Source organism: Sitophilus oryzae, unplaced genomic scaffold (genome assembly GCF_002938485.1).
Source record: "Sitophilus oryzae breed Bouriz unplaced genomic scaffold, Soryzae_2.0 scaffold_1167_pilon_pilon, whole genome shotgun sequence".
NCBI classification, from domain to species: Eukaryota; Metazoa; Arthropoda; class Insecta; order Coleoptera; family Curculionidae; genus Sitophilus; species Sitophilus oryzae.
Window position 1 is genome coordinate 2295239 of NW_022145801.1, and position 18324 is coordinate 2313562.

At 30.9% G+C, this 18324-nt stretch overlaps 1 protein-coding gene across 3 annotated transcripts in view; it reads left to right on the forward strand.

Annotated features, from left to right (window-relative positions):
• Nucleotides 1–18324, forward strand: part of LOC115888550 (glutathione hydrolase 1 proenzyme-like) — a 138314-nt gene that overhangs the window by 29041 nt on the left and 90949 nt on the right. The window contains exon 1 of one of the 3 annotated variants that reach the window (XM_030908312.1): nt 2631–2867. The exons of 1 other annotated variant lie outside the window; for it this stretch is intronic. In XM_030908312.1, coding sequence (XP_030764172.1) covers nt 2770–2867 — 98 coding nt within the window. In that variant the 5' untranslated portion in view covers nt 2631–2769. Of the gene's footprint in view, nt 1–2630; nt 2868–16751; nt 17064–18324 lie in introns of those variants that run through there. One more of the 3 variants, XM_030908305.1, reaches the window with a different exon arrangement.

Below are 18324 nucleotides of genomic sequence, written 5' to 3' on the forward strand. Positions count from 1 at the left end.
AATTTATGTCATCGTAATCTTGTGCTATGATCACCTGATCGTCCGCAAAGCAAAGTGTGTAGAGCATGTTATCCCCTATGAGTACTCCCATATTTCTATATTTTTGCTTCCAACCTTTGAGAACTTGTTCGTGATATATCTTGAGCAGTGTTGGTGAAATACAGCACCCTTGTTTCAGACCTTTGGTTCCATTAAATCCTGTTGTTAACTTTTTGCTCATCATACAGTCTATAACTCATCATACATGGGATCTTGTTGTTGTAGACGGGACAGGGTATTCCCCCATCCTCCTCTTTCAACAGCTCTTCATCCTCCGAGGAGTGGGCGTCTACCTCCTACGAGGGTATAGACGGCTGGGGTTTGACCCTCCGTGCCTTTCACAGTCGAGGAGCTTGTCTCCGGCTGAGGTACCCTTGAGGTGGATGCTGGAGGATCAATCTCCATTTTCTCCACCTCTTTAACTTGGTCTCTCCTTGGACCTGATACCGGTTTTGTCCCGGATCTATAATAGAGCCTTTCTGCCTCCTTAGATTTGAGGTCAATTCCTATTAAACAACGCTTTGTTGTAAAAAAAGCCAAAATAGCTTCATCGACAAAGCATTTACAAAACAAAAAAGCACAAAAACAAATATACAAATAATAAAAAATGTCATACAATACAAATCAATTCAAAAAAATTTACGTCATTAAAATTACAAACAACACATACATGGACATTGTAGAACACAAGCGTATTAAGAAAATTTTACAAAAGGAAAATTGTAAATGGATAAAATCATGTTATATATCATAAAATCAAGAGTTATAAAATATTAAATACTAGACCTTTAACCAGTGTGTGAGATGATCAAAATTTTAAAATTCAAAATTGTTCATGAATAAACATCAACAAAAAAGTCGTTTACCGCATATAGAGTAGTAAGTAAGATTTTAGAGTTTTTCGAAATGCGGGAAAGAATGAAAGTGACTTGATATTCAAAGGCAAATGATTGTACATTTTCTTGGCATTGTACAGTATTGAGCCCTTAACTAGTTCTGAGCTGGGGGTTGGCAGATAAATATCGAGCTCCGCATTCCTAAGTGGATAGTAGTGAGAAGGCCTTTCAGGAATAGCAGATATGTGCTTGCGGATTAAGTAAACGGATTCACAAAAATGAATAAGGAAGGAAATGTCAATATTTTGAAATTTTTATAGAAATTCTGGCAGTAAGTTCTACTGTTCAGTCCCAATAAGTATCGAACTGCTCTCTTTTGAAGTTTGAAAATACGATCAAATTTTGTCGCGCAGCAAGTACCCCAAAATGGAAAAGCATAACGACGATGCAACTCAAAAAGGGCATAATAGACCATTCCAGAGGTTGATGAGTTAAGTTCCTTAGAAACTGATCTTAGTGCAAAACAGGCAGCGCTTAGTTTCTTTGATAAAGCTTCGATATGCAAGTCCCATTTTAACGAGTTGTCTACAACAAGTCCTAAGAATTTCACAGAGTCCATGACGTCAATACTGGTGTTATTTAGTACAAAAGGTTGTATAGTACGTTTATATGTCAAAACTTTAGTTTTTGAAAGGTTGAGGCATAGGAATATTGTGAGGACATGACTATGTCCCTCCTCCCTATAGTTGATGACCCTCAAACTCGATGTCCAATGGGTTGCCCCCTGGTGCCCCAACGTTGAGATCAGTAGAGGCTATAGTCCTCTTCCAGCCACACATCTCTTTAACCTGGTCCCGACATCGTAGGTTTTAGGTTTTTGGTGAGGTTGTCTTCTCTTGATTCGGCCAGTTTAGTCAAGACCCTCCCCTACACCCTTTCCTCGTGATACATAACCACAGACAGTAGTGGGTGCCTGGAGTCCTATCGTTATACGTCTTTGTGTAATTCCCTGGCCACGACACTACAGCCAGGGATAAGATAGTGAGATGCCCCTAGATCCAGCCAAAGTTCTAGAGGGGCCCCAAGCACCTGATTAGGAGCTTCCCAACCAACGACAAGATCTCACATCTCCTAGAGAAAGAACTTGTTAGATAAGATAAACGAATATCTGGGTACGTAAGCAGATTCCTATACAAATGATTCGGCCAGGCTAGTTATGAATAAGCTGTGATACTAATATGTATTTTCAAAGCCACAATTTTAAATTTTAAGTATATCTTTTTTTAAAAGGTGCGCGGTGGCGTAGAGGTACAGCTCTCGTCTACCAATTCAAAGGTTGTGGGTTCGATTCCTACAGCCGGCATTTCATCAGCGGACTATTTTCAATAAAAATAGTTTGAGTACCTAGGTCGACCCAGCCTTAAATGAGTACTTGGGATTCACAATCCTGAGGTAATAATAGGCGGTTGAAGCGTAATGCTAGCCACATTACCTTCCTTGTATACCGAACGGCTCTAGTATGGCAAGCTGAACCTTGCTACTCCCAAGGCGTTAAACGCTATATACGGGAGCTATTATTATTATATTGTCTTTTTTTAAAAACAAACAAGTGCTAAAATCTGATCCTAACAGGCAAAATCTCACTATAAGTATATATTTTGAGACCCTATCGATAAGATGTTTTTCGGAAAGATGTTAATTAAATTTAAATGTAATACTAACCTTTCCTCAAGTATATTTACACATTTATATAAAATAACCGGTGATAAAGTACCTAGGTACTTCTAAATCGATTAATTCCAAAGGTTACGCCATATTATGGTTTATTATTATATTTGTTTTCTGCAGAATTAGCATAATTCGTGGTTTGTAGTTTGTGTAAAAATTACTCGAAATGAAATCGAAATATACTACACGTGTGAATATACAACCTGATGATGAAAGTGACGATTCGTTTGAATTTGAGTTGGAACCAAGAAAACATCAGAAAAGGTAGGTTTTTGAAATATCTTGCTTTAAAGGTTTTAAAAATTGATTTTTAAGGTTTCTGGCCTTTAGTCTCATTTTGGTTTTTATGATTGTAAGATTTTTGTTTACGAGAGAGAGAGAGAGAAAAAGCGTCATTTATTTAATCAACTAACAGCGTTTCTATTGGTTCAAAGTTTGATAAAAACAAAAATAAATATCCTATATAGGGGAGTCTTAAATAAGTGCAAATATTTTCAGGACTGGTAGATCTCAGTAAAAGAAACATATTTTCTCTTTACCGTTTTTCAAATAAGTCCAAAATAACTGAGTTTCTTACTTTGAAAATTAAAAAAAAATGATTTGAGAACCACTGGATCTTTTCTGGGTTTTCTTTTTTGTAAATTTAATCTGTTGCCATATTATCAAGTTTCTGAGGTCGAAATAATATACCAGCTCTAAAAATATTTGCACTGATTTAATACTCACCTTGTATAAGGAAAATCACTTTATTTTATCTTTAAACTTTATATGTTATATTTACCATTTAACAACGTGGTAGAAAAAAGGCTTTATAATGTTTTATTATTATACAGGGTCCGGCAATAGTGCGTCGGGCATCTGTAGCTCCTAGAATAAAAAACTTGGGAATTTTGTTTAAGTGTAACCCTAAAGTATGTACAAACATGTATTTCAGGAAAATATTTTAACTTCTATTGAGTGGCCCAAAAAAGTGTGATTGGATGGGGATGATTTTTTTTTAAATAGAACACCCTGTATATTATTGCATGTTTGGCTTCCTTTAGGACCACTTTACATAACCCTAAGATATGAATAAATATATTTCGATAGTTTCAAATATATTAATAAATAAATAAAAAATATATATTTTTCAGCCTTTCTTAAAAAAATTATTAAAAATACAAGAACTGTCTTGAAATCAAAACTATATATTAGATATGTACTTTAGATGGTCTGTACTTTACTTTGCTATAAATATGGTAATCGTGTATCATACAGGATGTTCAAAATTTTACGCCAAACTTTCTAAATACAAAATAATTTTTCTTCGTTTTTTTTTTTAAATGGAACACTCTGTATATTGTTTTTTTATTAGATGGAGAATTAAAAAATTAACATTTTTTGTATTTAAAGTATTTTAAAACTTTTATTGCTTTCGCAGATACACGTAGTAATATTATGTCATATGGCTCTCCTCAACGGTAAAATAAGAGAGAAAAATCATTGGGTGGATTTGATAAAAATTTACTATAGAAAATGCCATATGAAATATAAACCCCGAATATCTGCGAAACCGCTAAAATTTTTGAAATTTATTGAAAAAATAATATACAGGGTGTTCCATTTAAAAAAAACGAAGAAAAATTATTTTTAATTTTAGAAAGTTTGGCGTAAAATTTTGAACATACTGTATGATATATATATATATCTATATATATATATATAGTAATCTATATATATATATATATAGATTACTATATTTATAGCAAAGTAAAGTACAGACCATCTAAAGTAAATATCTAATATAGTTTTGATTTCAAGACTTGTACTTTTAATAATTTTTTAAGAGAGGCTGACAAATATATATTTTTATTTATTTATTAATATCTCTGAAACTATCGAAATATATTTACTCATATCTTAGAATTATGTAAAGTGATCTGAGAAAAAGCCAAAAAATCAATAATATACAGGGTGTTCCATTTAAAAAAAATCATCCCGATCCACTCACACTTTTTGAGCCACTGTATAGAAGTTAAAATATTTTCCTGGAATACATCCTAGAACATACTGTTTGACCAGCGGATCTGAAGCTACGGAAGGAATGCGAGAAAAAAAATCGATATTGCCACGTTTATCTATAAAATTGCAAAATTGCCAGACATGAACTATAAATTTAATATATTTTTATTATATATAATGTATTCAGCATGTATTCTGACGTATATTACTAAGGAATTTTAATGTAGTTCATATTGTTCGATATGTTTTATTTAATAACTTATTTCTTTCATTCTGTATAACCGGCTTATTATGAAAGTTGAAGATTTTTCATGGATATCATTGGCAAACCGGCATCGCCGCACATGGCCGCCTTTTCATCGAACATGATTGGCGAGAGTACGTCACAGGATTTGTTACCACGCGGTTGCAATGGCTTTTACGCCTTTCCTATTCGCTTGCTTTATCCCCAACTTCACGGTCTCTTCTGAAAAGAGTAGGAATATTGAATACTATTGAAATATCCAGTGGCGGTGTCATTCTCTTGATCATTATTACTTTATTTCATTATTTTATACCGGTTATCCTAAACTTTATTCCTATATTTTTCGTATATTTGATAGTTGTGTTTTATTGTTTTGTTATCTTGTTATAATGTTTTTCGTTCGTAGTTTTTAATTATTAATATCAAGTTTGATCGTATATTTGTATTTTAAAATGAATAAATTTGTTAAGGGTAAGACGCTACATAGTCAGACAAGAGAAATAATAGCTAATTTATATAGGTAAGTAGAATAATAATAATATAATTAGAATATTAAAATTAAATATTGGCTAAAATAAAAAGCACACATTTTACCTAAATATTTTAGCTAACTAAAATAAATATAAATAAACGTGGATGAAATCTCATTTGGTTTATTTCCTTGTGTTCATAATAGGGTTTGCGACGAAGAAGCTACAGAGAGTTCGCTTAAGTTGCCGCTTAAACGAAAACTTGAGCGGATATTTCTTTATACCGGAGTTAGCGTATCGGCTATAAAAAAAATTCACACAGAAGATAAAAAAAGGCTGGAAACTAACCCCGATAAAATGATATCCAGCCCTGGAAAGAAACGACCACGTGAGACTGCTGTTGAAACGCTCGACGACTTTTTCCAAGTGGTCAGGAATTTGATAAATAGATTTTATCTCGAATTCAAACTCGTCCCCACAATTAGAAAGTTTTTGCAAAAATTGCAAAGAATCGAATTTTCAGGGAAAATACTTAGGGTATTAAAAATCAAATGATTTTAATACCCCCTAAGTGTTTCCCTGCCTGTTAATAATTTTTTTGGCGTAAATGTCAAAATAACAGATAAATATTAGTGGAGCGGCCCATTATATTGCAGAGAGAGATATAAATATATACGCGAAATTCGAAGATCTAGCCAAGTATTATCTATTTGGATGAAACATATGGGTAGACAATGACCTAACCTTTAAAAAGTGCTGGCGGAGCGATACCATATCTGGTGTAATAGGCAATATTGGATCTACTGGTGAGTAAAATTATGTTTTGTTTGCGCTTCCAAAGTTTGGTTGCAAAAATTTTTTGCTGGAAATAGTTATATCTAAAATTATGTATTATAGAAAAAATATAGTTAGTACAGATATATAAATAAATATACCTCAAGACTCAGTCTTGATCATCTGCTGATGGCAGACATGGTTAGCGAAACGTGCGTCCAGTGTAAAATTAAAAGTGTTTTGGTGTATTGTACTGATTTCGTGTTTTATTTTTGCTGAGTAACACCAAAGGTTCCAACCCCCAGCTGTAATTATTTTTCTATTATATTAACAACACAATAATAAAATGATTCAAAATATTTTAAGGGAGCTTTAATAAAAAGCTTTTAGTGTTTATCTGCTAACTCAACAGTAACGATTCAAACAGCATAAAGTTTTTTGAAAAAAATTATTAATCTGAATATTATATTTATGATACACATTATTTTCATATAACAGCGTACGCCCATGCCTATTTTATGAATGAAATTGGGCGTGTTTTGTTTACAACTGCGTTCCCCTGCCGATACCCCGTAGCTTTGCCCGTAGCTACAGATCCGTTGGTCACACTATAGGCAAAGCTATAGGGCTTTTCGGAAACTGTGATCTGATTGATCGGATTGATAGGATTACTAATCCAGACGTTCGAAAAGTGATCTCAAAACGAGTCAATGCGTTCTGAAAGTGATCCGAATAACTCGATTTTTGCCATATGTTGTGATCCTACTAACCCTCCTAATGAGGTGGGTAGAATTAATCAGCTGATCATTTCTAGGATAATTTTAAACGTAACGGTCCGCATAGAAGTATAAAGTTTTTTAATAACCGTTTTGTCCGAAATCACTTTATCTAATGTTGATCAAATACATGATATTTTGTTAGTGACCGTAAAAATGAGCCAATCAGCATAGCATCAAGTAACTCTAGATTTTAAATAAATAAAAAACCAACAAGTAATTCTAAAGATACTGACTGCGAAAAAGCACTATCGGAGACACCCAATAGGAAAAAAATGAAAACTCAACTACAGAAAAGTGGTTTAAAACATTTAGATTAAAATAGCCAGGCATAATGAAAGAATGGAACTTGATAGACAATTCTGAAAATTTTCATCACAATTGGTAGATAAAAATTGATATATTTTTTTATTATTAATATGATGGAATGTTTATTATGTTGGCAGTAAATAAATGATTAAAATAAAGTTTATAGTGTTTTTGTTTTAAATGGCATAATTTTAAAAAAGCCTAAAATAAAACACATTTTGTTTTTATAAAAAATAGTCTTACAGAAACTAAAAAGTATACTTAAAGCAAAACAAATAGGATAAAAATAGATCTTATACAATCGTTAAAGAGGGATATTAGGATTATTTGTTTATTTATCTCTTTACGAAATATATTTAAATGTGATTGTTAACCCGGTAAATCTAATGATCCAACCGTTCGTAATTAAACTACCAGCTGATTACTCTCAGCACTGATCTTGGAACAGCTGATTAGTAAACTACCTAATCTAGGATTTTATTTCCGAAAACCCCTTATACCTACTTTAGCACTTAAGCAAAATTCTTAAGTTTTTTTATTCTAGAAGCTACAAACGCCCTACGCAGTACTGCCAGACCCTGTATGTATATTATACAAATTTATGCTTTATTTAATTCTTTAATCCGAAGAAGACTTTGATTATGAGTAATTTTCTAATAATAAATAAAAAAAATATCTATTAAATGTATATAGGTTAAAATTACCACATACGATCACGGAGGTATTGTAGCCAACGATGAGATTTTTACAAATTGTGTTTTGCGAGGATCGATGAAGCGACTGAGAGGTAGCACTTTAAAAATACTTTTTGAAAGATACAGAGTGACCCAGTCAGTAAAAATATCAAGTTGTATTTTTTAAATGGAACACCCTGTATATTATTTCATTTTGTTTCTACGATTAAAATAAAGATGTTTGATAAGGTTTATTATGTTTCAAACCTTACCGTGCTTCGAAACAGCCTTTGTGAAATTACAGTAGAATTATTGTAAGGCTTCATTTTCAGCAGTATCAAAGTCAGTTTTGTTGATTTATTGAAGTTTATTGATCGTTTTTTGTTGCAATAATAAAAATAATACTAGCCTTATACAGAGTGCCTAAAAATTTATTTATATATATTATATATATTATTATATATATATTATATAATATTATTTTTAAATAATTATTATTCAAACGGTAATAACTTGTTTAATTTAAACGGAACACCTTGTATTTTTACGAGAATAGATGCACAATTTAATTGTTTATCAAATTATATTATACTATTTTTTACCTATCTCTTTAAGTTTCCGTAGAAAATGCATTTTTTAGAACTTATTTATCAACATACCCATGGAATATTGACATTTTAGATTATTTTTAAAGATGTACCAAATTTTTAAAGAGTACAGATACTAATATTGTCGATATAATTTGTTTATTTTATTAAAAAATAAAAAAAACTGTTTAAATATTTGTTAAAGGGGACCAATTAATATGATTCTAGTATTCAAACTACATTAACTGACTGTTTGCGTTGATTAATGATAATTGCTCCAAATACTAAAAAACTGAATTTTGTATGGGTATTAGACAGTGTGATAAAAAGAAACACCTTAAAAATGATATTTCAATTTTTAACAAATCCTTATTTATAACAACAGAGACTTAATTTTGATAACTTATTATTATATTGATTTCTGACTCAAATCCACATTTATTTATAATAATTTATTAACGAACACAATTAAGTATGTTTAATTAGTATATAGGCGGAAATAATGGTGTTATATTTAATTAATGGTATACTCTTTAATAAAGATTTAAATAGTTTCCTTTTTGCATACAAATGGGCTAGTAATATTATCGTTTTGCTAAAAACGATAATATTACTAGCCTGTACATTTTGTACATTTGTGTTGCTTTAAAAACAATCTAAAACGTCAATATTCCATGGATATGTTGATAAATGAGGTCTAAATTATAAGAAAATGCATTTTCTACGAAAACTTGAAGGGATAGGTAAAAAACGGTAATATAAATAGGTAATAAACGGTCTATCAAAGTGTAATAATACAATTTGATAGACAATTAAATTGTGCATCTGATTCTCCTAAAATATACAGGGCGTTCTATTTAAATTAAAGAAGTTATTGCCGTTTGAAGCTAATAATTATTTAAAATAAATTTTGAGACACTCTGTATAAGGTAGTATTATTTTTATTATTTCAACACAATAACTGATCAATAAATAAACTTCAGTAAATATTTAGTATTAAAAACATTGATACCCTTGGAGAAATGAAGCCTTAAAATTTTTACTGCAATTTCCCAAAATTAAAAAATATTTCAAATACGGTAAGGTTTAAGTATAATAAACCTTAATCAAATTTACCTTTATTTTAATCGTAGAAACTAAAAATGTGATAATATACAGGGTGTTCCATTTAAAAAAATACAACTTTGATATTTTTTACTTATTTGGGACACTCTGTATCTTGTCAAATTATTTTTAAATTGTACCTCTAATAGTCCTTCATCGAACCCAAAATTTGAAATTTGTAAAAATATAATCGTTTAGCTACAATACTCCGTGTCGTATGTGGTGAACAACCCTGTATAAGGCGTACTCGCGTTGATTTTTTTTATTTCGTTGGTTAGACAAATTTTTACTTAAGAAATCCAATATGTAACTTAATTCCATAAATTTCTTACCGCATGATACTTGGTTTTTGAATATAATTATTCTTAATCTACAGTATGTCCCAGGATTGTCTTTACAAGAGGAAAAACTTTTTTATTATTGGCATTTTGAGAAAAATGCATTCTTCATAAAAAAGTTTACTTGTTCTAAAATCCCGTTAATATTTTTCCAAATTTCCATACCATAACCATTTTAGAACAAAAGAATGCATTTTTTTCATAATGTCGATAATAAAAAGTTTTTTTTTTGCTCTTGTAAAGACAAACCGGGGACATACTGTGTAAAAAATTATTCATAAAAATTTCTAATAACTGATATTTTAATTTTATTTTTAAGTATTTGTAATTCTCAGAATTTTTTTCTTTTAAATTAACCATCGTATATGTATGACATGACTCTGCTTATTAATTTCTTTAATTAAATATCGGTAATTTTAAAAATTAAGTTCTATAAAAATTTGTATTATAATAAATATTTAACCTACGTCACTGAAAGAAAAGTAAAATAATAAAGATCATAAATAAAATACCGAAAAGCTATTGTTTTATTGAAAATGCTATAATTTTTTTTCTCAGTAAAACAACTATTATAGAAAAATGTGTTGTAATTATTGTAGGACATAACAAGTTCAATACTTTCTTGATCAAATGGTGAATGCGCTAAGATTTACATTTTCATATTTCATTTCTCTTCTAATTTCTGTTTAGCATAGGTACCGTATGATCGATAAAAAACGGCGTCCAGTTGGCTTGGAAAAGACGATCGATGATATTCCCCATATAATTTTACATATAAATGACAGCGATCTTCATTTTATAGCCACTTTTTTCAGCGCCGTTTTTTTTGCGATTATATTGTATTAGGTTTTCAATATTTTAAAAATTTCATTTTCGCTTTTTTGAAATGTTTATTACTAATTAACATTAAATTAAGTTCATCTTATATTTGAAAATACAGTCACGTAGCTTGAAAGAATGAAGATGGGGCTTATACAGGGTGTTTCAATAAACATGTCATCTTTCATGGGGAGATTCCTCACGTAAAAATAAGATGTATTTTTCATATCAACATAGGTTCGATTCTGCTTTATTTGTTTCGTAGCTACAAGGTGTTGAAGTCTTAATAATATTTCGATTTATTATAATTATCTTCCAAGTACTTTTAGTGATTCGAATGAAATTTTGAGGGTAAAAGTTACTATAAGTGCTACATATTTTAATGCTAAAAAAGTGTCGATAAATTCACCAGGGACGTGCATGGGGGGTTATCACAATTAATAAAATTAAAATAAAATAAATTAATAAATTATATATTTTACCTAATATATTATTAAATAATATTACCATTTGTTATTATTACTATTAGTCCAAGCTACAGCAATTTCAAATAAAAAAATAATGCTATTTAAGACAATTATAAAAAAATAATTTTAAAAAGTTTTAACATCCTGTAAACCTAAAACTATGCATTTCCGTACCCATATAAGAACTTTTTTGATAGATTTTGATTAGAAATGAATGAGTACTTATTTAAAACTTTCGCAAGTTAGTGATATTAAATTTTTTAAAGGTTGCTATTAGACTTGGATTGAGGCAAATTAATAAAATTGCGTTTATCTCATCAATCGACAAAGAGACAACTTTTAATCGGCATTAAACTGCTTACACTATCTTGCTAACAGGAGCAAAAAAAAAATAGTGGCGTACAGTTTTTTTTAGAAAAATATTCGAGTAATAACCCATATGTACGTCTCTGGTGAATATATCGACACATTTTTAGCTTTAAAATCTGTCGCATTTATAGTAACTTTTACCATCAAATTTGATTCAAAACGCTAAAAGCACTTCGAAGAGAATTATAATAAATCTAAAAAATATAAGACTTTAATTAACACCCTGTAGCTAAGAAACAAAGCAGAATCAGACCTATTAGTAGTGTGCCCAGAGACTTTTACCTCGGAATTCAATTACTGTGAAACCTTCTGTATTGTGTTTTATAGATAAAATGCTAAAATGTTTACCAATTTTTTTTCGTTGCTTTTAATTTTTTATTTTAGTAATTTTAATAAATTCTTAATTATTTCCTTCTTAATTTTTTTATTTTTTTATTTCTTTTTCTAAGTAATTTATTGAAATAAATAAATCTAAAAAAAAGTTATACCTATTCTGCTTATATTCTAATCATTGAAATTTTGATTGAAATCGAATTATACAGGGTGGCGCGTCATATACGACGCGGTTCTAACAAAGAGAACAAAAGTTTGTATTGAAATGAAACTTTGTGAGCTCATGCAAGTCAATTTAAAGCATTTTCTAAAATTATATAGAGTTCTACAGGGTGTCCCCAAAAAAAGTTATACATCAAAGTTGTGTTTTTTGTAATGGAACACCCTATATATTAATTGATTTTCGGATTCAGGTAAAAAAATAAAGGTGAGTTTCATTAGAAAAGTATATGACTAAAATGTATAGTTTTTGCAATACATCCACCGGCAGGAAAAATGGGCACCTTAAAACTGTGGTGTATTTTAAAGTGTAATATATTTTGTTCTAGTGGGCCGATTTTGATGATTTTTTATGCAGTATGTAGCCAAATTATTTGACTTTTTAGTATCTGTTTCTAAATTAAACATGAAACTCCCCATCTGTTAATTATACGAGGGAAAACAAAATGTTGATATTTTGGTGAAAGTTTCAAATACCCTCTAGGATATGTTAAAACAGCAAGAAATTTAAAAAACATTTTATCATCTAGATATATCCTTTCTCGATAGTTTGTTTTTTGATTCATCTCATTAGCTTTATTTTTATTGGAGATATTTGCTTTTTAAGAAGACACTAACGTTTTTCGTAATTTTTACATTAAGACCATGCCTTTGCTTTTGATCCTAGTCAACAGATCTAGTAAATTCTGGTCCCGAAGCAGGCCTTCTTGACATAAGACTTGCTTCATTTGGTCTTCTTCTTGACTAGTCAAGGCCAGAAATGCAATAAAATGTCTGAATAATATACTCTGGAGTAACAAAATAGGTAAAGACAGAAAACTAAGGATTTATGATGCGATAATCAAGAGCAATCTGTTATATGGGACGGAAACATGGAAGTTAACGGGGAATTACGAAAGAAAATTACTGGCGGTAGAAATGGACGCGATAAGGAGACCAGCACGAACATCAAGGTTAGATAGAGTACGAAACGAGACAATCAAGGACAAAATGGGTAGACAGAAAACTATAGTAGAGGAAATAGAAAGTGCCCAACTGAAGTGGTATGAACATGTGAGAACTGGCTTCCACAAAAGAGAAGAAAACGGGGAAGACCAAGGACAAACTGGATGGAGGGTGTCAAGAAGGCAATGAGCTCCAGGTATCTCGTGACGGACACTGGGATGAACGAAACCAATGGCGACTAGTCATCGCACAACATCGAAGGGCGTTTTAAAAGCGATTCTTATATAGGTATAGTCTTCTTCTTATAGTCCGTTAGTTAATATGTACGTTCGTTAGGTGCAATTCATTATAAATTTGAAAAGCTGACAAACGGCGCACAGTGTAACGAAATCGGGAAATGCGGAACATTATTCCAAAAAACAAAAAATTTAATTCATCAAGTTTTTTATATAGATGGATAAAGGACATCCCAGAGCTCCACCACGTGAGATATTTCTTGAGTTGACCTCTTAGCCGGGGAGTTATGGCGGGTTAAAGTTATGGTTTCCTTAATTTACCAAATCTGTACAAAAATTTCATACAATGAAATTTATTATTTTCAGAAGTTTCTTTGTGTTGTTCAATTCCAACATTTTTTTCCGGAAAGAGCGGTCTTTTACCAACAACAAACCTGAAAAAAATGTCCCAATTTTTTTCAAGGCTAGTTTCTATATGTTTATTATGACTTTCAAAAAAATGCTTACATTCGCGCAAGGTTATATATATACAAAATATCATAGAGTGAACCTTCTAGTATACTGTTACATATAAATTTCATCCACCTAGATCCGAGCCTGGAAGAAAAAAATAAATTTCTTCGGCAATAATTACGTTTTCCATTGATTCGACTGTAGTTTGGTGACAGAGAGCAGAGCAAGAGACAGCAGAATTATTTGTTTCCCTTTACGGTTGGTATTATATGCCTTCAAGCATTCATATGCTTTTGATTCATGGTGCAGATATCTGTGAACGTTTTCAATTTATACCCATCGGCAAAATGTCCGAAGAAGCATCTGAATCAAGAAACTAAGAATTTCGATCGTTCCGCCAAAATTTTTCCGGGAAGAATGGTCGTAAGGAAACTATTGAAGATATATTGCACAACTTATTGATATATTCAGATCCTCTACTTTCACATCTGCGACCAAAGCACTCTAAAAATAAAACAGTAGACTTGTTTCCGGAGGCGAAAGAGCTCTTGTATATGGATGGAGAAGAAATTGAGAATGATTTTTAAGCATGTTTTATGTAAGTTCCTTACATATTATGTTATTTTGAAATAATATACACCCCACATAAATTATCGCATCACTTATTAATTTGGAAAACTGCAAAGTATTCTTAAATTCTCTTGGTTAACAATAATCTCAAAAGTTATTTGCATTAATAGCAACTTGTTAAGGAATGGAAAGTATATCATAACTCAGGCAGACCTTAGATTTAAGATTTTCACATAAAAATGTTTGAAGCGTTTCAAGAATAAATACTACGAAAAATATAAGTGTTGCGACATTTTTTGTGAGGTGTGTATTATGGTTTCCTTTGTTGAAGTTGAATACGTTTTTTTTCGCACTTGTGTCGTTCTCTTTGAGTTTTGCAGTCCTATCTAATTTATCCCTGATTATTTGAATATTTAGGAATGTTGATTGAGTTTTGACATATTATCGGGAGATAAATAATTGTTCGACAGTAATTTGATAACGTTTTTGGTCCATAAGAGCTATAAACTCTTCGTAAATAAAAAAATATATCTGTAAAGTCCTTTTATAAAACTTCGTATTTTTTTTGACCTTCCATTACGCCTTTTTTTACTCTTTTTGCCCTGTAGCAAAAATTCCTAGTCGTATTATCTAATTTCTGTCAAAAAATTTCAGCAAGAATAGTGATAACTGAAGAAAAATGCCAATGTCCCACTATTTTAGTTTTCGTTACACTATGCGGCGGTTTCTTAGCGATAAACTTACAATAAGTCGATCATCTCGATTAGAAGTTCTTAAGGCGGGTTCTCACTTGTCAGTTTCGCTGACGCAGTCTGACTGATTCATTATCAATGAAAAATAAAAAACAACGATTGTGTTCACACGTTTCATGTTTTGCTACATTCAGTATTCAGTTGATCCAGGCATTCTAATGTGGTGATTTCGTATAGACATGAAAATGAATTAAACACTCAATTGAAACCAGATGTTCGCGAAGTTTGTTTACAATTATGAATTGAATTACAGAATATTCTGGTGAATCAGAAAGAAAAAAACGTCGTAGGAATGGTCCAGGTCCTGGATATTGCGAAGAAATAAACGGGGTGCTGAGTGAAACTATATTAAAGAGAATTAATTAAAGCTACGCTTGTAAACTGCACAAATCCAAAAAAATGTAGTTCTCTTGCTTCCAGTTTCTATTCATTATTCGATAATGATCCAGTCAAAATGAAAAAAGTAGAACTGGTTTTCACTTTATCTGAAAGTACAGAATATAACTGATCAATTTAATATGAAAATTTTTTCAAAAAAGGAAAACCTCAACAGGCGTGTTTCTGGGGAGTTTGAACTATACTACCAGTTAAAATATTTGCACTTATTTCTAGGACACCCTGTATAGAAGTTGAAGTTTAAAAATAAAATCATTATTCGATAATGATCAGTCAAAATGAAAAAAAGTAGAACTGGTTTTCACTTTAACTGAAAGTACGAATGTACTGATCATTTAACATGAAAATGTGTTCTGACGTTCATTGTTTGTTCAGTATCACTGAATCAGTCAGACTGCGTCAGCGAAACTGACAAGTGAGAACCCGCCTTTATACAAAGATTCCTGGACGTCTAGATCGACGTTCCCATGGATGTGGTCATAATTAAAGAACCACTCAGTATTCTCTATGGTACTAAGGTAATGGTTTTTGAAGTCGGAATTTTATAGAAAATTCATTGAACTAACCAAATATAAAGCATTTCATTTGAAAAACTAAAACTTAAGTGTAAAAATATATTTGACTCACCCTGTATATCTATAAAAAGATTTTTGTAATGTAAGCTACCATTAAACACATATTTTGTAAAAGGTTTGGAGTGAAAATCTCAAATAAGAATCCAGATACGAGCTTCTTCGGAACACGGAGCCATCTTGTATATATGCATTTGTATATGTATGTTTATTTAAATAAGAAAAAAAAATAAAGTGAAAGCAACGAATTTAAATGGGTAAACTTTGTAATATATCTTATTAACAACATAATGCAAAAATTTTTACAAAAATTCGTTTACAGTAAATGAATTCCGAGGTTTGTATCCCATAAGGGCTTAAAGCACTCCACTATTTAAGTTGATTTAAAAAATAAATCTTATTTTTACGTGAGGAATCTCCCCACGAGAGACGGCACATTTTTTGAAACACCCTGTAAAGGTAAATTGTATCCAATGAACTTATTTTGATTCCAAAAATACACAGTAATTCTATACACTCTGTATAGCATAGCAGTTTATAATTACTATTCTAAATTAGATGCATGTAAAGAGCATGTTTATTATTATTATTATTACCATAAAACTTACCAATATTACACAATAATTCAATAATCCCACATTGACTACAAAATATTTGAATAAAAATATATTTATTTAGACCACCCCGTATAAACCATCCCTTTATCGATCTTTTTCTGTCAAAGTCAACGTCCGGTAACCCTCTTTCTAACCCCCAAATCTCGGCAGTATGTCACACCGGAATCCGCACAAAATCTACCGTTTCAACCCTCGGTAAAGGGTTATTATTTATTTCCCTTAATTTTCGACACTAAAAACGCGCCCTTAAAAAAGTATGGTCGACCTGAAATTTCTGTTAAACCATGACGTGGTGAAAAAGGCCGAATTACTACGCAGAAGGTGCAGGAAAGCGAACCAGGCGATCAATTGTAATTTGGACCGGAGAAACATTAAAGATATTTGTAGTTGTAGTGGTAGGAACCAAGAGGAGTGTGAGGAGGAAGATGAGAGCAAGTAAGTAAGCATTTCTTTTCAATCGATTACAAAAATTTCTGTTGCAAATTAGTTATTCTTTAAAATGTATAAATAGGTAAAAAAATTGCATCATCTTTTTACTTAAACTTTTTTTTAATACCTATTTAAATTGTGCCTGCCCCCATCGGAGAGTATCGTAAACAACTAGTATATACAAATACAGGGGTTTAAAATAGCGAGTATACGAAAAATTTATTATATAATTATTCTAAAAGTGTTATGCCCCATACTCACACTTCGCTCCTTCCTCGCGTTCCTTCGTCCCTTCGCTTCCTTCCTTCGTTCATTCGATGCTTGGAAATTAGTCAATTATGCAACAATACGCCACAAAATATTTTTAATATAGCAGCTACATGTTTAATACGAAATATGTAGTAACCTCTAAAATTTTTAAAAAATACGAAAGGCGCATAATTTTTATTTCATAAAACTGCAATTCTTTGTCGTGTCAAAAATAAAAATTGAATTTTAATAATATATATATTTTTTAATAAATCCGAATATTTCAGTGTCATATACAAGGTATATCAGTATGAATGTACAAGGCGAGTCAACACTAGAGTAAAGTTTATTATGTAATTTATATCGAAACCATGAAATATGACATACTAATTAAACATTAATGATGTCAATTCCCATTTCTTCAGATATTTTTGTAAAGGCATCATGCACACTATTTCTTTTTTTTTGTCGCTACGATTACATAAATATGGACATGCCTTTTTTCACAAATATGAAGACAATATTGTCTTTTTCTTCCATTTTTTAGACTATTGTGTGTGAATTATTTTTATATCGACTGGCGATTGCTAGATGTACAGGCTGTCCCATTTTTGTGTGTTTTATGGGGTTTCTGGTTTATGAGTAGAGATATAAAGATGCTGTTTTCACATCATTGTTCTACTTATTATGAAACTAAATATGCTACACACATATTTATCCTAGCCTTCTTAGTTCAGTTATTTCTTATTTCTTTCTTTACTTTTTATTTTTTAATTAGTAGAAATTTTTGCATTTTTCGATAATCTTTGTATCTCGATTATCTTATAACTTATCGAAAAGGTGAAAAGGGTCAGTGATGGGCGGTGGGTAAGTACCCAATTTGTAGATAAATAATACCTGGGTATATATGTATATACCTGTAGATTTAGATCAACATCCTAATTTTAATAAAAGGAGTTTCCGACGACCGCATAGTAAATACCCGGTATAATACCGGGAATAGAAATATACCAATATA